Source organism: Saimiri boliviensis, chromosome 18, assembly GCF_048565385.1.
Source record: "Saimiri boliviensis isolate mSaiBol1 chromosome 18, mSaiBol1.pri, whole genome shotgun sequence".
Taxonomy (NCBI): domain Eukaryota; kingdom Metazoa; phylum Chordata; class Mammalia; order Primates; family Cebidae; genus Saimiri; species Saimiri boliviensis.
Genome location: NC_133466.1, coordinates 8,541,684 through 8,564,247, shown reverse-complemented (window position 1 = coordinate 8,564,247; position 22,564 = coordinate 8,541,684). Strand labels below are relative to the sequence as shown.

The window sequence follows — 22,564 nt, the reverse complement described above, 5'->3', positions numbered from 1 at the left end:
CACAGTTCATAGTAGGAAATTAATAAATAATGTCTAAAACATGAAGATCCAAGTACAATAAAAAGTTGCAAGGGTAACAATTAGAACAAAAATAAAACTCCAGATGACTAGAAAATCATACAAACAACAGAAATAACACAGACTATAGAGAAAAAGATGTTTCAAAAGCTACTTAATTCCCCCAAACCAAGCAGGAATGACAGAATTAATGCCAAACATATGTCATATTAACAAATGGGCTAAATTAATGTCTATTCCAAAACAGACATTAATATTATATTACAAGGCAAAATCGAATTTCATGTGTACAAGGTTTCTTCTGGGGGTGGGGAGTGGGGGTGGGAAATGAAGCAAATTATTAAATAATCTAAGCAAAAAAAGAAAAACAAATATCCAAAATAAGAAGAGGAAAATACTAGAAAAATGGAGGTAATTAAAAGATAATACATTATTCAACTGTATGTAAGTAAATTTGAAAACTTGACTAAGTGAATTATTTTTCTGGGAACATATAATTTATCCAAAGTAACTCCAAAGGAGACATAAAATCCAAGCAAATCAATCATCATTAAAAAAATGAAACTCTAAGTAAGGCCCCCCCAGACCCAGATAGCTTCACAGGAGATCATTCCCTGAATTTCCCTGTGTAAAGAACAGAAAATTCTATTATAAAACTATTCAAAAGCAAGGAACTTTAAAAAAAAAAGAAAAAGAAAAAAAAGAAAATGTAACAATGACAGCAAAATAAGACAAAAATCTACACACTCAGAGAAAGAGAGAGGAAGACAGGAGAGAGAAGAGTGAAAAATAGACTATTCTCATTTGTAAATACCAATGCAAAGGTCCTAAAGAAAATATTAGCAAATGCAATCCAGTAGCAACTTAAAGCAGTACTATACCATAACCAAGTAGAATTTAGTCAAGGAATGTAAGCATAGTTCAATAATGAGAAAACTGGTAATACAACTCATATTAACAGCTATTAAGAGAAAAATATATACAGTCATCTTCACAGATGCTGAAAAGGCGTTTGATAAAATTTATGCATTCTTGATAAAATATTTAGTAAAACAATAGAAAGATACTTCCTTAAAATGACCAAATATATCTACTTTATCCCAAAGCCAGCATCAAACTTAGTGAGAAAACAAGGTATCATCCACTTAAGTCAGGAATAAAAGAAGGATGTCTACTATCACCACAATGTTCTGCAAGTATTAGTTAATACAACAAAACTAGAGAAAGAAAGAAGTAATTCAAAGGAAGGAGGTAAACTGATCATCTTTGCATATGATATGATTGTATACCTGAAGAAATCCAAGGGAATCCGCTGAAAAACTACTGTGAACATGAAGAGGATTTCAGAAAAGATAACAGCTGGGTAGAAAATTAATATAGAGAAACCAACAGGTATCACATATAAACCAAGGACTAGTGAGAAGATACAATGGAAGAAATGTCTTATTTTCAAAAGGAACAAAAAGTTAAAATATTGTAAGTCAATTTAACAGGAAATGCCTAAAACTCCCAATGACAAAACTTAAAACATGCCTGAAAGCCACAAAAAAAAACTTGACCGAACAGAAAACCATGCCGGGCTTTTGAATAGGAAAGATTTAACACCCTTAACACTTCTACTTTCCCAGAAGTAGGTTTATAAAGGCAATTTAATCCTACAAAAATTAACATCACAATTGTTTTTCTTTTTGAGGGGGAGATGGCGGGAATGGGAAGGATACGCTAGACAAGCTGATTCTGAAGTTTATATGCAATGATAAATCCTGAAAAGAAGAAAATTGGAGAAACTAGCCCTGTAAGATATTACAATGCTACTGTAATTTACAAGGTGTGATACAGGACACCTGTTCCGGCTGAACGATCAATAGAACAGAAAGTCCAGAAATAGACCCAGAGAATAAGGGAAGCTAATGGTTGGTAAAGGTAGCATTTAAAATCTACAAGGAAGAGAGGAAATATTCATTAAGTGATATTGGAAAATTGGCCAGAGAACGAGACTAAAAAAAATTAAGTTGGGCCGGGCACGGTGGCTCATGCCTGTAATCCCAGCATTTTGGGAGGTCAAGGCAGACTGACCACCTGAGGTCAGGAGTTCACCAGGTTGGCCAACCTGACCAACATGGTGAAACCTGGTCTCTACTAAAAGTACAAAAATTAGGTGGGCATGGCGGTGCATGCCTCTGTAGTCCCGGCTACTAGGAAGGCTGAGGTAGAACTGCTGGAGGGAGGGAGAGGCTACGGTGAGCCAAAATGGCGCCACTGCACTCCAGCCCGGGCGATACAGTGAGACTCCAACTTAAAAAAAAAAAAAAAAGTAAGTTGGACCATACTGAAACTTTTTGCGTACAACACCAAAACTTCTAAATGTAGCAAATACTTAAATGTAAAAACTGAAATAATAAAAGTTTTGGACAAAGCCATGGACTATTATCACATCAAAGTGGGGAAGGCCTTTCTATGAATGACTCACAACTCTGAATAAATATGACACAAATATGAATAAAAATGAATTTCTCTTTCACAAAATGATTATGAACAATATCACAATAAAAATGATAAACTACAACTTATTATAACAAATTAGCAAAGGACTGATTTCCCTAATCTTTTAAGAACTAAAAGTCAATGAAAAAGATAAACTACCCAAGAGAAAAATGAAACAAAAAAATGGGGAAATGATCTGAACAAAGAGCTCACAGAAAGGGAATGTAGATTATTCCTAAACACAAGAAAATACAATCCATCGCAACAAAAATATGATAAATATCAATTAAAACAAAGATCAAAAAATGTCATTACACTGTGTTGCCAGAGGGGAGGCAACAAGCCTTCTCTGCATTGCTGGGGATGAGCTAAAATGTTGCAAACTCGTGAGGGCCATCTGTCAACTCCAAAACACTTCCTAACACATGGGCCCAGCAGCTACTCTGCAGATGTGAGATGACTTAGGAACATAGTTATTCAGTGCAACACTGTTTCTAATAAGAGGGTCAGCAAACTAAATTCCAACAATAGGAAAATTGTGAGTTTCCTTTCAATAAAGTCTTGGAGATCATTTCCATTAATACATATGGGGGTGCAGGGCTGGTTTCCCTCATTTCTCTTAAGAACTGACTTCTCATTGCATCTGAATCAGCATGTCCGGTCTATGCCCCTCATTCCCATACATTCTTTTTATTATTATTATTTAAAAGCTTATACGGCACCACTTGTGAAAAGGGGGGAGAAAAAGCACATTTGTACATACTTTCTTGTAGATGCATACAATATATTTGTAAGGAATCACAAGAAATTGATAGCTGTGGTTGCCCCACAGGAGAAGCCCTTGATGAATAGGATGAAAGGAAGGCAGAGGGTATCTATCTTGAAATTCATGAATCTTGAACCCTGTGAATTGATTACCTATTATAATGAATCGATTTTTAAATAAAACAAAACCCCAGAGTGAGTAGCCTTTAGACCTCAATGTACAAAGTTCTAAGCCTCTTAAGTTGTAATAACCCATGGGCATAATAGTTTCTCTTCAGGAAAAGATCTGAAGATTGTGTGTTAAAAAGTCCCATTTCTCTGGGTTATTTCTTATTTTGCACTTGAACAAAACTGCTAGAGAAGTAACGTCCTCTTAAATGCCTCAGCCATTCTCTCTGCAATGCTTTTCCTTTCCAATGGTCCTGGCAGTGTGATGCACCATGACAGCCCATCTTCGTTCCCCACAGTCATGTGCATATATCTAAACAAGGCCTTCCCTCCTAAACCACCTGAGATTCTTACATCCCATTTGGTCTAAAGATCTGGGACACCTATAGTGAGATGCTTTTTTATTTACCAATGAGGATCAAATGCACTAAATAGTTAACTAACATGAAAACAAAACACCAAGGTAAGTTATTGAGCTGGGTGGGAAAACATGAGTGAGACAATTAATTGCTTGTTCAAACACTCTACCCTTTCTTAGCAGCACTGAGAGACCCATTTTGATTAGAAAGCGGAAATGAGAAACATTAAAAGAGATTTCAATTTGTTAGGTATCCCCATCTTCACTATTTTGTATAGCTGTTTTCTGTCTTTTTTGAAAAACAGGATAAACAATCCCCAGATAATTCTCCACATGGTAAGTAATGGCCAATATTATGTGGTATTTACTTAAGTTCCAGGAAGAAGAATTTTGCATGGACTACACCATCCCCAAACTATCATTAAAACTGGGACACTCCAATGCAGTTCACTTCCTGGCATAGAAACAAACAAACAAACAAAAAAACTAAGACCATGCTGCCCAGCTATCCCATTCCTAGATTTTACCCAAGTGAAATGAAAGCTATGTTCACACAAAAATGCATATGCAAATGTCTCTGGCAGTTTTATTCATAATCACCCAAATGTCTTCTACAGGTGAATGGATAAACGAACTGTGATACATTCATGCAAGGGTGGATAACTTGGCAATCAAAACGAATGAGCTATTAACACATAACTTGGATGAATCTGTACAAAATGCATTATGCTAATGATAAAGCCAGATTCGAATGCTACATAAGACATAATCGTATTTATGCCACTTACATGACATTCTGGAAAAACAAACTATAGGAACTGAAAACAGAGGCTACAAAGAAACATGAGGGAATTTGGGGGTATCAGATCTGTTCCATATCTTGAACTGTGGGTGGCTACAGTCTCAAGGAACTCAACACTGAAAAGAGTCATCTACTGTTTGCAACCATACCTGTTTTTTAAAAATGCAGAAATTATCATGTATAGAAGGAAATAGTTACATTACTTTCTGGACAACTGAGTCATATTCTAAAATTGATTAATGTTTAAGAAAATCTACAAAAGTCAGTTCACTAGCAATGAAACTGTAAAATAACAAGATATCAATTTACATGGCTTTCGTACACATGCTGCCAATACAGAGAAATCATACCACCATTCGGCAATTTTTTTGGCATGCCTACTATGTGCCAGACACTGTTTTAGGCACTTAGACATGGCAGGGAACACAATAGGTGAAGCCCACGCTCTGGGGGCTTATATTTTAGTATCACATTCTAAAGTAGTACCAATATGGTTCTGCCACGTTGGTTCTTTAGAAGGAACCAAAACAGGTGGCTCCTTCTAAGTATGGCATAGTACACAATGCCAAGTAAAACGGGCCGACGAAAAGCAAGGTTACTGTCCAATGGTGTGATGTCAAACTTCAAGATCTGAAACTTCTAGCTCTGAAACTTTCTTGAGAGCCTGGAAAAGAAACCAGAGCCACTGAATAAAAGTTCAGAAATACTATTTCAGAAATACTAAAGGGACAAATACTATTCATAAAAAGTAAACATTAATAAAACTAAGTATATGTGGAGTCTTCGGCAACAGAATATTAAATTATAATCCTGGTGTGTTGCATGGTTTCAGGAGTTAGATACTACATATTAGCAAAAGCATGTTAATAGAGACTATCTGCTTTCAAATTTCAATATGGATGGAGCATCCCTAGTCCAAAAATCTGAAATCTGGAACGTTCCAAAGTCCAAAGCTTTCTGGGTGCTGACATGACATTCAAAGACCCTCACTGGAGCATTTCAGATTCTGGATTTTTGGATTAGGGATGCTCAACTATGAAGTATCTACAACTACTCCAAATCTGAAAAAATTCCAAAATCCAAAACACTTCTAGTCCCAAGCATTTAAGACAAAGGATAATCAAGATACAACATTAAAACTTGTAGGTTTACAAAGTTGACATTGGTTTGGAACTATTGGCATAAATGCATGTTAAGACCCCAGACTATAAACCAAATATTCAGGAGGGCTCCAATTACAAAGGAGCCTGGAGCTGGCATAATTATAGGCCAAAGCAATGACTGTGGAACACAGGGAGTCGGACAAAGAAAATGTTCTGTAGAGCCAGCGCACACTTACATAATGAACCAACCCAAAGAGCCATCAGATAGAAATCCCAGTCAGAGTGAAATCATGTATGAATGATAAATAATAGTGCAGTGTTCAAATCCCGGCCAGGACACAGGCAAACTTCCGAGTAAGAGGACAACAGATGAGTCTAGCAGCAAATGAGGCTGATGGCCTAAACGGCCCTTGTTAAAAAGCAAGAGCATGGCTAGGTGGGGTGGCTCGCACCGTAATCTCAACCCACTTTGAGAGGCTAGGATGGGAGGATCACCTGAAACCAGAGGTTTGTGGCTGCAGTGAGCTATGATTGTGCCACTGGGCTCCAACCTGCGTAACAGCGCAAGACCCCATCTCTAAAATAAGTAAAGAAAGAGTGAGCTCAGGCCGGGAACGGTGGCTCATGCCTGTAATCCCAGCACTTTGGGAGGCTGGGCAGGTGAATCACCTGAGGTCAGGAGTTCAAGACCAGCTTGGCCAACATGGTGAAACCCTGTCTCTATTAAAAATACAAAAATTAGCCAGGCGTGGTGGAGGGCACCTGTAATCCTAGCTACTTGGGAGGCTGAACCTGGGAGGCGGAGATTGCAGTGAGCCAAGACATTGCACTCCAGACTGGGTGACAAGGGCGAAACTCTGCCTTGGAAAAAAGAAAGAAAGAGAAAGAAGAAAGAAAAGAAAAGAAAAGAAAAGAAAAGAAAAGAAAAGAAAGAAAGAAAGAAAGAAAGAAAGAAAGAAAGAAAAGAAAGAAAAGAAGGAAAGAAGGAAAGAAGGAAAGAAGGAAGGAAGGAAGGAAGGAAGGAAGGAAGGAAAGAAAGAAAGAAAGAAAGAAAAAGAAAGAAAGAAAGAATTCAGCAAAAGAACACTGTAGGGCAGATCATGTGTTAATTAAGCAGCACAGAGCAGGGTCTCTGCTTCAGGTTAATCCAGGGTGGGATCCGGGGACAGTTCACCTAAGGCTGCCCTATGAAACTACTATGAAAGGCAGAGAATGTCATGTGGTTAATTCTGGGCATTGTTCATGGGACAGTAGACAGTCTTTTGTATTAGCTGTATTTTCTTAGCAAGTAAAAATATGCATTTTCAATTTACAAAATGTTTTTTTTTAATCTGAAACATACGAACTATCACAACTGTATTTTTTTTTAATTAGAAAAAGTGTATTTTTTTTCCTGATGAAGAACAAGATTTCTGCCCACCAGCTCCTCATTTTCGACGGACAGGACTTCTGCTCCTTTCCCAAGGATGAAGATCTGGGTTTTAGAGAAACCGTCTTAAATAATTCTTTCTGCTAAAACAAAGGAAGAGCTAACTTTGGGCTGATATCATGCCTGGTATGTGACAGTAAAAGCATACATGTAAATAAGATACTGTCATGTATCTAGTGAGGGGATGGTAGTGAGGATGGTAGGGGGATGGCAGTGAGGTTGAAGGGAACTCAGCCATCACTGGAAAGCACGTGAGCCAATGCCACCTGCCACCAGAGCCCTCCCACCAGATCGGAGCACAGAGGGCAGGTGTAACCCTCATGGCTACCCAGAGGTAAATTCTGTCTGAGCATCAGTAATCCAGGGTCAGGACAGCTTGACAAAGCCCAGATTCCTACCAGGAGCAAAAGGGCCACAATCTCATTTTGCCCTTCCTAGCTCAAGTTTCCAGGACGAGTAAGTAGGGCAACAGTGAAGGTCTCCAGAGCCCACCAGCTTTGCTGAGACTAGTCCAAGAACCCCAGCTGAGTATATTCTCAAGGAGGAAAGTGGCAGAAACTATCCAAGGATAGTCAGTAAACTGGTGGGTCTGTACCTTTTTGGTTTCAGTGCTCCGGCAAATATATGCAAAATATTTAAAGCCTTATTCTATGCAATGCATTTTTTTTCCCCCTGAGATGGAAGCTGGAGTGCAATGGCATGATCTTGGCTCACTGTAACCTTCGCCTCCCAGATTGAAATGATTCTCCTGCTTCAGCCTCCTGAGTAGCTGAGTTTACAGGTGCCGGCCAACACACTCAGCTAATTTTTGTATTTTTAGTAGAGATGGGGTTTCATCATACTGGCCAGGCTGATCTCGAACTCCTGACCTCAGGTGATCCACCTGCCTCGGCCTCCTAAAGTACTGGGATTACAGGCATAAGCCACCGTGCCTGGCCCTAGGCACAGCATTACATCTGAAAGCTAAGAGAGCCTGTAAGCTTTGACCTAAGACCAAATTAAATGGGTTGGCATGAAATAGCTTCAATCTTATTGGCTCTGGACTTTACAAGAGAACCACCAGGCCCAGACCTGTGAAGACACCTCGGCAGCCACTTTGGGATGTGAGCAAGAGTCAGGGAAGGCAAGGAGGAAATGCATATTCTCACTTAAAGTAGAACAGCTATGCTTTTATCTGTTTATAAAATAAAGCATTTTAATATGTATTATTAAAATTGACATATTAGAATTTTATGTAAGACTTTATTTAATAAAATGGTTTCATTGCTTTTTTGGAAAATCTTTATCCTAAGAAATGTTCACTTTATTGACCTATTTATGAGGAAACAACCGTTTGTAACTTACCAGATGAAAGGTAAAATATATTTTCTATCACCTTGGAAAAAGCACTGTTTCTCTGAGCCTGAATTTTTTTCTGCCAACATGCGACAGCACAAGCTCTCCTTTACAGACAGCAAAAAGCCCGGGCAGTCTTCTTCATGACTGCTCACCACATAAACACGTCCATAAAGTGTTCTGTGTGGACGAGTTAGAAGACACTAAGAGGTATTTTACAAAAAATTCATCTTTACATACTTGTGTTTGTACGAAAAATACGCGGAAGGACGTACTCTTTTTTCTTTTATTCGTGGCAATAAATTTTTTTACCATGCTATAATTTAAAAATGCAAACATGGAGTTGGGATAGCGGTTGGGAGGCTGAGACCAGATCGCTTGGGCCGACATGTTTGAGGCCAGCCTGGGTAACATGCGGAAACGGCGTTTCTACAAATAAAAAATTAGCCGAGCGTGGTGGCACGTGCCTGTAATCCCAGCTACTCAGGAGCCTGAGGCAGGAGAATCGCTTGAGCCTGGGAGATGGAGGCTGCAGTGAGCCGAGATCGCACTATACTACTGCACTCCAGTCTTGGGTGACACAGCAAGGCTCTGTCTCAAAAAAAAAAAAAAAAGCAAGCAAATATATGTAAAAAGAGGAATTGCAGCTGCCTAAAATAAAAAAGGATGAGGATCTAAGGTTAACTGACCTCTCCGTGAGCTCTGGACAGGCAAACAGGCAAGGTTTCCCTCTGAGCTTTGGCCGTAGCGGCTTCTGGTGGGCAAGCCCCTGTCCACAGATGATGTTGGACCCCGCTCTTCCGAGGCGTTGGGCCCATGTGCTCTCGGGGAGGGGACGCAGGTCAGCCCACACGGCCGATGGCTAACAAGTTAGTCTGTTTTCTGAACAGAAGCTGAAACCTAGAAAAGTAACTGGGTTGGGGTGGGGGTGTAGCCACATGCAGTAAAAGTGCTGTGTGTCTGTGTAACAACCACCTGATGAAAAAAGGAACGTAGTAAACGGGGAGCATTAGGGTGCCACAAACTCCAGTGCAGTTGAAACGAAAGTGGAAAGCAAATGGCAAACTGGTATCCCCTTCCAGCTTTTCGGGACCCTGCCCTGCTAATGGTCAGCCCCGAACATGGGTGGAAGAGAGAACTGGAGAGGAGGGAAAGGAATCGGGAGCGAGGGCGCCAGAGGCGTGGGAGGACAGGGACAAAGGGCGGCAAGGGCAGCGGCAGCCACGACTTCCCAGGACAGGGGACAGCTGGGGCCAGCAGAAAGGAAGATCGGCATTAAATGGATTGGAAACCGAGTCCAGACAAAACAACGGGGCTCTACTGACTCCGGGTAGAGCACCAAGCGCGGAGCGGGGCCGCGAGGCAGGGGACGGTGAAGCTCCTCGCAGCGCCCACCTGCCTGCGGCGCCCACCAGCCTGCGCTGTGCCACACATGGTCCCAGCTGGACAGTGTGTGGTAGAGACGAGATCCTCACAGAGAGACTAAGCGGCCATAGCAGGGGGAAGGGTTGCTCACATAACCCTAAGTCGTTCACACTACGAGGTTAACCGCCATGAGATCTGCCTGCAGTCAGACACAAACCCGTTCTAGGAAAACGTTGCCCAACGACTTCAGCGTGGCTGACTTCAGTGAGCGCCGCCGACCCTGGCGCCGGGCCCCGCCCTGGGGTCGGGCAGCAGCACAGATTGCGCAGGAGGCGGCTGCCAGCATCATTTCCTGATCCGCGCTGCAGTTCCCAGGCCGGTTCCATCCGGCTCACAGAGACTGCGCACAAAGCGTCTCCGTGCCCTGCCGTTCACCTTTAGACATACAGAACTGCATTCCACCTTTTTAATGTTAAAACCAAAACGAACACGCAGTGTTACGTGTGTTACCTCTGCGCATGCGCCAGACATTCCACGGGACCCCCGAACCTGATGATCGTGCAGTGGGGACCCCAGGCTTAAGTGCTTTCGTTTTCCCGGAAGCTACGTGTCTTCAGTCTACATACTGTTACTTGGAAAATAAAGCTTCCTCCTTTTTCCTTCCTCTCGCGGGCATTTGTTAACAGCAGAGGTGTAGGCACATAGATGACATAAGGGAGGGGCCCTGCACTGCGGACTAGGCAGAGGAAAAGCCCACCGCCTTGGCTAAGGTTGATCTAGCAAGCAGCGTGCAGGGATTGAAGGATGTGCAAGACAGGCTGAGACCTGTTCAGTATGGAAACACCCCGTGGTGGTCAAGCAGGCTTTACCAATGCTCAGGCCCAGGCCGGTACAAGATCTGCGGCAACAAACACCAAGTGAAGAACTACATGAACACTTTTTATCCCATCCCAGTTTTCGGACAATCTCGGACAATTCCGAAAATGCTTCTTATGCGTTATATAAGAGTATAGGTTATGATTTAGCAGACAAGCTTTTTCAGGAGTATTAGGTTATCTGCAGAAGAAGAGACCTACTTAAAGTTTAGATGACGACATTCCAAAAAGGTTCATACCTCCCAAAATTATCTTAAGATCTCTCCTAGCTCAAATATCTAAATTTTTATACGCTGAGTCCTTATAACGTTCACTATAACTGATTATTTACTAAGGATCCAGCAAGATAAAGTAGAATACTTAAGCTTTTTTTTTTTTTTTTGAAAAAAACAAAGCACCATTTTAGCTTTGCAATTTTTGTTCATAATAAGCTCTTATGTATAGGGTTTCTCCTTTTCGTTTTTAATAAGAAATAATAGGCAGGCCAATTCAAGGTAGTACAGAGGTTCTTAAGGTAACAGTAGTCAGGCCACAGTACATAAATTTCTTGTCACTGTAATCTACCTATGCTGGGGGGTTAATCTCTTATTTATGTTTCTCACAACCATAATATTTAACACTGTCATTTTCATGAGTACATGTGCCAGGATTTAAGAATGTAAAACATTCTAAATGTATAAAAACAAATAAATTATATTTACACTACAGAAATATTTACTATAGGATTTTTCTAATCAATAAACTCCCCTACGGTGTTTTAAGACATAAAGTAATTTACAAAGCATTTGAGTCCAACTTTTTGATCAAGAACACATCTACTGCACTAAACAAGGGAGTATGCAGCAATACCAAAACTACCCTTGGCTCTCAGGGCCAAAAGCCCTGTCACCTCTGTATGTTCTCCTTGGCCACTGACCCTCCTTCCTCCAAGTAGACAGTGGGCATGTATTTGACAAGCACTCATTATGCCATTTGGAGGGTGTACGAACAACGTGACTAGCATTGTGGCAGACAAAGGACAGTTCTAAGGGCAAATAGACCTCAGAGCGTGGAAAAAACATCATGTTACCTCCTACTACTGCGGCCCCCACTAAGTGATGGAAGCTAGAATAAGTGTTTAAAACACTATCTCATTTAATTTTTAAAACACAGCCTTTGAGTAGGTATCATCTCCATCCTACAGATGAGAATTAAGACCTGGAGAGGCACACTGAATCCCGGATTTAGGAATAAAAAGTTCAAATATTTGCTCTTATCGGTGCCGCTGACATGTCTCTGAATTCCCTGGGTCTCAGTCTTCTGAACCAAGAAAGAGGAAAACGTCATCTCTTAGGAGTTATGTGGAAGGATTAAAGCACGCTATGAGACGGAAAAGGCTATCCTAGTCTGCCTCCTAATAAAACAGTATTAGTGAGGTATTTCCATGGGGAATTTAATCTTTCACTGGAAGTATGGAATTATGGAATTTTTAACACATTTCTGATTATCTCATACCACACATGGGTCTTTGGAAACAGAAGTCAAGTTTTTAGGCCAGGTGTGGTGGCTCATGCCTGTAATCCCAACACTCTGTCAGACCAAGGCAGAAGGATTGCTTGAGGCCAAGAGCTTGAGACCAACCTGGGCAACATAGCATGATTTCATCTCTATTTTAATAAAATACGTTAAAGAGAAGTTTCCTACCCAAGGGGAAGGATGCTTAGGGAGAAGGTGCCTCGAAAACAAGGCTGCAAGCTTGGAGAAAGGGTCTATGTTTACACTGAGGCACAGGAACTGGGATGAAGGCCCTGGGAAATCAAATCCCGGACACTTTTCTATTATATTCTATTCCTGAATCACAGAGAAAACCACATTTCTACAAATTCTGGGCTCTCTACTCCCAATTTATTTGAATCATGATCTTAAGAATGACTATCCTAAAGCAAATACAAGTAATGGAGGGTCCAACATGTAGCTCTGGGGATGTCAAAATCAGAACAAATCTTACCAACATTTGTCTAGAATTGATACCTAGAATATTATTTATAATTACAAAGCAAAACCCATAATGTCCCTACAATACCATAGTTTCCCCTTTCTGATCAATGCATTTATAAAACTATCAGTCTTATGTATTTTGTTTAAATGTTTTAAGGCCTCAACTCATCATTTAATAAACAGTTTTTGAGCACCTATTAGGTGGCAAGTACTGCCAGGCCCAGGAATACAAAGATACACAAAACCAAATACTTTAATTGAGTGGACTAACAGAACAAATTCACTACCACAGAAGGTAATCAGTGCTTGATAGAGGTACATACAAAATGTGTTTGTAAACTATTGCCAGTTACTGCTAAATTATTGAAAACATTCACCTGTTACTCTGTTCACTTTGTTTCTTTGCTATGTAGAAGTTTTTTAGCTTGATGTGGTTCCATTGGTCCACTTTTGCTTTCGCTGCCTGTCCTTTTAAGGTATTGCTCAAGAAATCTTTGCCCAGACCTATGTCCTGGAGCATTTCCCCAGTGTTTTCTCTTAGTAGCTTCGTAGTTTCAGTCTTAGATTTAAATCCTTAGTCCAGGCGTCCCCAAACTTTTTACACAGGGGACCAGTTCACTGTCCCTCAGACCATTGGAGGGCCGCCACATATTGTGCTCCTCTCACTGACCACCAATGAAAGAGGTGCCCCTTCCTAAAGTATGGGGGGGCGGGGCCGCATGCGGCCCGGGGCCATAGTTTGGGGACGCCTGCCTTAGTCCATTTTGATTTTCATTCCCATGTTCTTCTGTCTTTTCCTGACAATTAGACTTGATATTCCATTATCCCAACATAATCTCACTTTGTTACTCTTTTTCTAATTCTGTTCGTAAGAAATTTTCTAAAATTTAAATATTAAAATTAGGAATTATTATAAAGCTATGTGTGACAAGAGTTGCTGCTATAACAGAAATTGAAGCACACATTCCTAAACAACTCATGTCAAAAAAACCATAACAGAAATTAGAAGATATTTTAAGTTGTACAAGAATAGAAAATACTATCAAATCTAATCTTGTGGGACACAATTTTCAGACACGGCAGTGGAACATTTCTCTTGGGGTCTTCTGACATCCCCACAGTGCCTGAGGTTACTAAAGCATGAAACCTCATCAGGGTCCTCTGGAGCAGTGTCTTCTTCTGCAATCTAGGTGGAGTGATCCTACTTCCAGTCTCCTCTCCAGCAGGACCTGGGTAGGGTTATGAGGGTTTGCTTTACAATAATTCACTCACCTATTAAAAACAAAAAAAAAGTATGGTACAAAGTACTGCTTTAGAGTAGTAGTTAGTCAGAAATGTCTGCATTTTTTTGGCTTACGATTCAATATGCTAAACAGCCAACTTATAAAAAAAAAAAAAAAAGAACAGAAGAAGAACAGAATAAACCCTAAGAAAACAGAAATATTAAAGATAGTCAACCTAAGTCACATTAAAAAATTGGTGTTGCTGTCAGATTAGATGAGGATGAGCAACTATAAACACCTGGTCAATCGAGTAAAAGAAATGGTCTACAGGACTCAGATTACGCCCCAAATGTCTGCAATTTCTTGTTCACTAGGTTTACACTGTTTATTCCTCATGACTGAAACCAACAGTGCATGGTGGGCACTTAGTTTAACACTTGATTTTCAAACTAGATTCTAACACTTGGTTTTCAAAACTAGGTTCAATGAAGCTCCAGAAGGGCCCCCCAGCTTCTCCCTTTTCCCTCAAAATGACTATACCCTACTTTATGCTCCTTCATACACCACAGATGCTCTTATTCAAGCACTTGATCATCTTTTTAATCATCTTTCATTTATATATTTGCCTGACTCTACTAACCTATAACTCTCAGGAGATCAACAGACATTGGTTGAATGAAGCTGATTGATTAAATAATATAAAAAAGAATGTAACTGATGAAAATGTTGTGATATGAAAAGGTATCCAAGATAAAGGCACATTATTAAGGAAATGAACATATGTCTGGAACGGTACACAAACCATCAGTTGATATATCTAAGGGCAGGACAGGGGATCTGGAGGAGTAAAGAGACTTGATTTTTCTTTGTACCTCCTTCTATAGCATGTTAAGTTTTTCGGTTGTTTTTTTTTGTTTTTGTTTTTGTTTTTTTTTTGAGACAGAGTCTTGCTCTGATGCCCAGGCTGGAGTGCAGTGGTGTGATCCTGGCTTACTACAACCTCTGCCTCCTGGGTTCAAGTGATTCTCATACCTCACCCTTCCAAGTAGCTGGGATTACAGACGTGGACCACACCTGGCTAATTTTTGTATTTTTAGTAGAAACAGGGTTTCACCATATTGGCCAGGCTGGTCTCAAACTACTGGCTCAAGTGATCTGCCTGCTTTGGCCTTCCAAAGTGCTGCAATTACAGGTGTGAGCCACCACACCCAGTGGGGATGTTACAGTTTTAACATGTCACGTATTATGTTTATATTTTTTAAATGCTTCAACTGTCTTTTATTTAGTTAGTTTTTTTTCAGACAGACTTCCCCTCTTGTTGCCCAGGCTGGAGTGCAATGGTGCAATCTCGGCTCACCACAACCTCCGCCTCCCCGTTCAAGCGATTCTCCCACCTTAGCCTCCCAAGTAGCTGGGATTACAGGCATGTGCCACCATACCCAGCTAATTTTTTATTTTTAGGAAAGACAGGGTTTCTCCATATTGGGCAAGCTGGTCTTGAACTCCCGACCTCAGGTGATCCACCTGCCTTAGCCTCCCAAACTGCTGGGATTACAGGCATGAACCACTGTACCCAGCCTAGTTTTTTAAAAATCATTTTCTCAATTGGCACTTTTACTTAAAAAAAAAAAAAAAAAGAAAAGAAAAGAAAGTCAATTTTAAACCCAAGTATAACTTAGGTTTCTCTGGTGTCCACAGAATCAAGCCATTTTCAAATGCTTCCACAACTAAGATACTGAAAAGCACAGTAACAGAATCAGCATATATTCAAAGTAGAAGTCATATCAGTCTTTTTTCATTAAAATATCACAATGTTATTCACAGCACTCCTAGGAAATGAATAACAACATTTCTATATTACAAACTCCTGTATTTTGCATAAAAATGGCCACTCCCAGGAAGGCAGAATAATAGTGTTCAATGGACATGCTTTGAACTGGAACTGATCTAAGTTGGCATCCACACTCTGTCATTAGCTGGGTGGTGAAGTTCTTCAATTTGTCTAGCTGGGTTATGAAATTTTTCAACATGTCTAAGCCTTCATTTCCTCATTAGAAAAATGAGAGTGATACTGCCTGACTGTCAAACCCTACCCCAGAACCTCTGCTGGAACTTTATAAGCTTGCTTGATGTGCTTACACTGACAAACACGTTTCACTTGAAAGACAATCACTTATGACCTCAAGCCTGGGACAGTACTGCTTAGGATCAGGCTAAAGTGGGTGGCAGCCACCTCAAGCAACCCATGAGAACTGTAGGCACAGTGCTCTGGCAAGCTCATAGATAAGTCAAATCTTCGGTAACTGAATCTTTACTGTCACATGGAGATGTGGAGAGAAAACAGGAAATGTGTATGCTATCACCTCCACTTGCAACCAGCTGGGGGTGAGGAGGGTAGGAGAGAAGGGCCGCTTCTCCCATAACCATAATGCAAACTAGACGTGACATAGGCACTGTCTGCGGTCAGTGAGGCCTCCTTGAGGAACAGGCAGCAAGGGTCCTGCTATACAGGGCTTGGAAAGCAGCCATGACAGTGCTGGCTGCCTACTCCACCTACCCTGAATCACAGATCATGGAGTCTACTGCATGAGTCATGGGCACACGTGTCAGAGATTTTTGTCAATTGATTAATTAGTTTAATAACTTTCTCTTTTCTGTTTGCCTCTTTAAAAAATATAGCAACCATCTATTTACAAGTTATACTGGTTTTTCTTTTATATTCACCATATAAGGTTTCCTTTTAAAATGGATGTAAGTGTAAAAAGTGACTGAAAATTGAGAGAAGCTGCCTGAAGCCAGCAACTGCAGATTCTGTTCCCGATACTTGCACCATGAGATGTAAACCAGCGGGACGGAGCTGACTCCGTCTTAGACTCTGCCAGCCACGGGAAGTGGTCCCGGCCGTGTATGACTTCTGCTGGGGCAACTTTCACCATTCCACGGCTTGCACCTTTTCTAATGGACTTTTCATGAATCATACTTTAAACCACAGAAAATATCTCAGCATCCCAGCTGGAGTAGTATTTCTGAAGAGAATGTGCTAACTTGTTGATGAAATAATGAATACTAAAGTTAAATGCATATAGTTTCCTGTCACTGCCCTCCCATTCTTATCTTGAAACATTTCCAAGCTCCACGACAGTTACAAGAATATAAAGCAGTGGAGAAACTGGAACCCTTATACAGTGCTGGTAAGACTGTGAAGTGGTGCAGACACTGGAAAATAATTCGGCAGCTCTTCAAAAAGTTCAAGTAGCTGAGGAAAATCTACTCCTAGGTACATACCCAAGAGAAATGAAAACATACTCTCACATAAAAACTTGTGGCTCACACTTGTAATCCCAGCACTTTGGGAGGTCGAGGTGGGCGGATCGCAACATCAGGAGAGCAAGACAATCCTGGCCAACACGGTAAAATCTGTCTCTACTAAAATACAAAAAATTAGCCGAACATGGTGGCACATGCCTGTAGTCCCAGCTACTCAGGAAACTGAGGCAGGGAAATCACTTGAACCTGGGCGGCAGAGGTTGCAGTGAGCCAAGATAACACCACTGCACTCCAGTCTGCCAATAGAGCAAGACTCCATCTCAAAAAAAAAAGAGCTTGTACTAGAAAGATCATAACATTATTATAGCAAAAAGGTAGAAATAACTCCAATGTTCATCAAGAGATGAATGGTTAAACAAAATATGATCTATCTATACAATGGAATATTATTCAACCATAAAAGAAATGAGAAACTGACACACGCTGTGGCAAGCATGAACACTGAACACAACTCGAAGTAAAAGAAGCCTGTCAGTCAAAAAGGCCGCATATTGTTAAGATTTCATTTATAGGAAATGTCAAGAATAGGCAACTCCAGAGACAAAGTCGATTTGTGATTGCCAGGGGTCAGGAAGGAGAGGGAATGAGGAGTCACAGCTAATGGGTTCGGGGTTTCTTTTTGGGGTCATGAAAATGTTCTAAAATTAGATCATGGTGATGGATGTGCAACTCTGCAAATACACTAAAAAACTACTGAATTGTATACTTTTAAAGGGTAAATTTTTTATTTTGAATTATCTCTATAAAGCTGTTATTTTTTAAAAAGAATACAAAATAGACCCAGGTAGCTTTTAACTTCATTCAGCAATTGTTAATATGTTGCCACATTCACTTTCTTTCTCCCATACACACACGTGCATGAATCTATGTGCACACACAGTTTATGGCTAGACACTTTGATCCTAAATACTCCAGCATGTGGAATATTCTCCTACATAACCAAAATATAAATATTACACGGGAGAAATTCAACACTAATACACAATGGCTACAGTCCATATTCGAATTTATATTTTATCAGAAATTAAGCATTCTATTTGGTTCTTATGTCCCTTTAGTCTTTTAGTCTAAAAAAATTATCTCTTTTTTTTTTTTTTTTTTTTTGACATTGATCCAGGCTGCTTGTTTCACAGAATGTCCCTAGTCTATTTGGATATGCCTGATTGTTTCCCTATTAACTGATTGGATTAAACATTTTTGGCAGGAATACGACATAGGTTGAGTTGTGACACTCTCAGTTCATCAGGCCAAGGGGTGTCGAATGTTAGTCTCAATAGTTGTGATGGTAAAGTGGTGTTCATTGTTGTGCCTGGTTACAGTATGACTCCATTATAAAGGTAGCTTTTTTCCCTTTTTTTTTTTTTTTTTTTTTTTTTTTGAGATGGGGTCTCACTCTGTCACCCTGGCTGGAGTGCAGTGGCGCAATCTCGGCTCACTGCAACCTCTGCCTCCCGGGTTCCAGCTATTTTCCTGCCTCAGCCTCCCGGGTAGCTGGGATTACACACGTCCACCACCACACCCAGCTAATTTTTGTATTTTTAATAGAGAAGGGTTTTGCCTTGTTGGCCAGGCTAGTCTCGAACTCCTGACCTCAGGTGATCCGCCCACCTTGGCCTCCCAAAGTGCTGGGAATACAGGTGTGAGCCACTGCGCTCGGCCTGCTTTTCCCCTTTGTAATTAGCCATCAAGGGAATGACCATTTGAGCTAAATACCAGGCTTTCCTAGTTGTCTTTTGCCCAAGTTTTTCAGCATCCATCCAAGACTTCCGTCTGGTATTCTGTCCCTTCTGATACTACTTTGCATTAATACGACCAACCACTATCAATTTTATTAGAAAGAGTGTTGGAGCTAGCTGTGATTTCAACCCTGGCTGCACAGGTATCACCGGTATAGCTGGAAGTGAAACCAGAACAACTGCATTTTAAAATTCCCCAGGTGACTGATTCTGATTGAGGATTGAGATTCCCCGAGTTAGAGGAACCTTACAACACCCTCATTTGCAAATAAGGACACTTTGGCCCAAGGAGGTTAAATGACTGACTGGCCAATGTCACCAAACTTGTTAATGGCATAGTCAAGATTTTACTTTAACAGAAAAAGGAGTAACTGTCATAGTATTTTGTTAAAAGTGATTGTCACCTAATATATGCTGCCGCCAGACGTACGTATTTATGCTTCCAAGGTTAGTTTTAGCTTTCGTTCATTAGATCTTCATTAGGAGAGAAGGAAAGGGCAATCTGGGCGTCAACTCTGCCCTCAGCGCTCACGGCGGCAGCTCAAGCCTGAGGGTCCAATGCCCACCGCTGGGTGAGCAAGGGGCCAGACCGGGAGAGCCGCAGCCCCGATGCCGGGCGCCTGCCCCGCACGTCCCGCAGATGCGGCGGCGGCGGCGCCTCCCTCAGGGCACCTGGCAGGGCAAACGGCCCCGCGCGGGAAGCACCTGCCGGGGACGCACCCACCTGGCAGAGACACACCTGGTGGCACAGCCCCGCCCCGCCCAGGGAAGCGGGATGTGCGCAGGGCGATGGAGACAGGGGAACCTGCAGACCCGCCGAACCCCGCCTCCACCCCTACCCCACCCCCAGTCCCCACTTACTCCGGCATGATAAACTTTATTCGCTCTTTTAATCTTGATGTCCAGGGCCGTCCCCATCTTCAAGTCTCCGCAGCAGCCGCAACTTCCGGCCGCGCGTGACCCCGGGGGAAATGAGGGGCGCCCCGCCCCTCCGTCCGGGCCCCGCCCCTTCCCTCTCTACCGACTGCGGCTCACGTGACCTCGCACCTGAGTCGCACAGACTCCTCGGCTCGGAAAGGCCAATGCCCCACGCCTCCCTCCTTCCGGCGCAGGAGCTGGCCTGAGCGCCGGCAGAAAGGCTGTCGCCCTTCGCCCCGCCCCCTCCAGGCGTGAAAGGCGGGATCAGACTAGCCCCACCTTTTCCGTAGAGACAGTCTTACGCCGGAAACGCTCTTTTTCTGTCTGGGTTAGCGGAGGGAGGGAGGACCTCTCGGCTTTCCCAGCGTGCCTCGCGGCCGTGGCCGGGCTGAGGCCTTCTCCCGGGCACAGGCAACCCTGGAAGGATGAGGCTCCCGTCAGGCTGTGCGGCGCAGAGGGGTCGCACTATGGAGTTGTCTTTCAGGAGGTTATAACTTGGGAATGCCTGTCCTCAAATGTCCTTAATCTCCTCAACTCTAGGCCTCCCCTACTTTCTCCTTAGGGTTCTGAGGAGCCAGCGCCCCCTTGTCCGTCCGCGGCCAGGTGCCGCTCCCTGCCCTTCTTCCCGCGAGAACGGTTCCGGTCACCCTCAGGGGCGCGGCCGCTGCGCTCTCGGCCAGCAAAGCGCTGATTGGCTGGCGGCTCGGCTGCCCCGCCCCCGCCCGCGTCCCCGCGCCCATCGGGCCTCGGGCCTGGGTCTCGGGAAGTGCCGGGTGACCTCGCTCCGCTGCGAGCCGCGGTGCTGGGTCGCCCTCCAGCCCGGCTCCGCGGGCCGCGAGGGATTGTGGGTGTTCCCCAGGCGCGTGTCCTGGAACCGGGTGTTAAATATTCAGCTCCCTGCGTCCCGCGCCGAAGCGTGGAAAGGCACGGCCCGCAGGGTCTGGGGCTCGGAGATGGGCCCGCAGGGTCTGGGGCTCGGAGATGGGCCCGCAGGGTCTGGGGCTCGGAGATGGGCTGCGAATGAAAGACTGGAAGCTGAAGTGAAACTGCCGTTTCCTTTGATTCCCCCAGATACAGTTGGTGGGGTGGGGGCGTTACCCTTCAGGCGGGGCCGGCAGTGCGCTGTTAAACGCCTTGTTGAGTTAAAATCCTTGGTAAATGTTCTAAATGAGGATTTCGCCAATAAGCAGGAGGTCAAATTTCATTTTGGCAAATGATTTAAATAAGGCGGGCGAAAAGTGCTTTTTGTTTAAATTCTTTGCTTTTTGTTTAAATTCTTTGATTCTGATCATTGTTTTTAAAAGTGCATGACTTTTGGGATGACATCAGAAATTCCCTGTAAAACGATTGCAAGAATTAGTATCACGAATGCCTCCCTCTTGATAATTTAAAGTGTTTTACAGGTCAGCAGTGATGGTGCTTCAGCTACAATTGCTTTGGAAGGTTAATAAACGGTATTTTCAAATACTCAGGTCTTGGTTTGCAGCTCATCTCTGCCCTCGGGGCTTTGGTCTCTGTCTTGAATGTTTTCCGTCTTGAATGGCAACTCAAACTCAGCGATTTTAGAACAATCCATTAGGGACTTGAAAATCAGTCTAGTCTATTTGAATTCAAGAGGTGGACCCCTTTCCGCTAGACTCACCCATCATTTTCAAATGGCAAAAAAAGCAATCTCAGTAGACACTGCAGAGAAACAGGAAAAGAAACACATGTATCCACATTGTATACTTGTTTTTTTGTTTGTTTGTTTTTTGAGACAGAGTCTTGCTCTGTCGCCCAGGCTGGAGTGCAGTGGCAAGATCTCCGCTCACTGCAACCTCCGCCTCCTGAGTTCAAGTGATTCTCCTGCCTCAGCCTCCCGAGCAGCTGGGACTACAGGCGCATGCCACCACGACCAGCTAATTTTTGTATTGATAGAGATGGGGTTTTGCCATGTTGGTCAGGCTGGTCTCAAACCCCTGACCTCGCGATTCACCCACCTTGGCCTGGGACTACAGGGGTGAGCCACTGCGCCCAGCCTACAATCGCTATCCTTTTAAATGTTTTCTATCCCTCACTCACACCTTAAATGATACTAACTTTCTGGTCCATTGGAGTTAGCAAAAATCAGACCTTGTCAAAATGTGATCTCGTGTCCCAAGTGGGACCCTAATCCGTAGTGTAAGTGGAAAGGTGCTAGGCATGGTTCTGGCACTGCACTTAACGTTCCTCTGCAAGGCCTGGCTTCTGTGTTGAGATAAGGTAGAGGAAAGAAAATGAGACAAATAGCTCTAAACTGGCGACTGCTGAATTTTCTTAGTTGATTTCTGCTTCTTTGCATATCTGTCTCCTTTAAAATTACGTGGGGTACAGATGGGGAGGTCGAGTGGGGCCTTCTCTTTCCACACAGTTTCATGGGAGATCTGTCCCCAGCTTGATCTTTTCTATCACCCCCCTGTCAACACCCAGCAGTATATTCAGTCTCTCAGGCAAGACCCAGCAAGATGGTTCAGAACCATTTATCTTCCACACAGAAAGGCTTTGACCCATAGAAATATACATCCTTGCTACACAAAAGGGCTGGACTGAAGACCACCTGTGGCTGCTCCTCTCTCCCCTACTATCCCTCTTCAATTTTCTTGTTCCGCCTGGCAATACAGGCAGGGGTAAATCAGCAAGAGTGCTGGAGAACCACATCTGCA

At 42.7% G+C, this 22,564-nt stretch overlaps 1 protein-coding gene across 2 annotated transcripts in view; it reads right to left on the bottom strand.

Annotated features, from left to right (window-relative positions):
- Positions 1 to 20,139, bottom strand: part of VPS26C (VPS26 endosomal protein sorting factor C) — a 44,895-nt gene extending 24,756 nt beyond the window's left edge. Inside the window, exons 1-2 of one of the 2 annotated variants that reach the window (XM_010338272.3) lie at positions 10,045 to 13,916; positions 9,152 to 9,362 (exon numbers count right to left, since the gene is read on the bottom strand). In XM_010338272.3, the coding sequence (XP_010336574.1) occupies positions 9,152 to 9,280 (129 nt within the window). In that variant the 5' untranslated portion in view covers positions 9,281 to 9,362; positions 10,045 to 13,916. Of the gene's footprint in view, positions 1 to 9,151; positions 9,363 to 10,044; positions 13,917 to 19,826 lie in introns of those variants that run through there. The other variant, XM_003927622.4, reaches the window with a different exon arrangement.
- Positions 20,140 to 22,564: the final 2,425 nt, after the last annotated feature.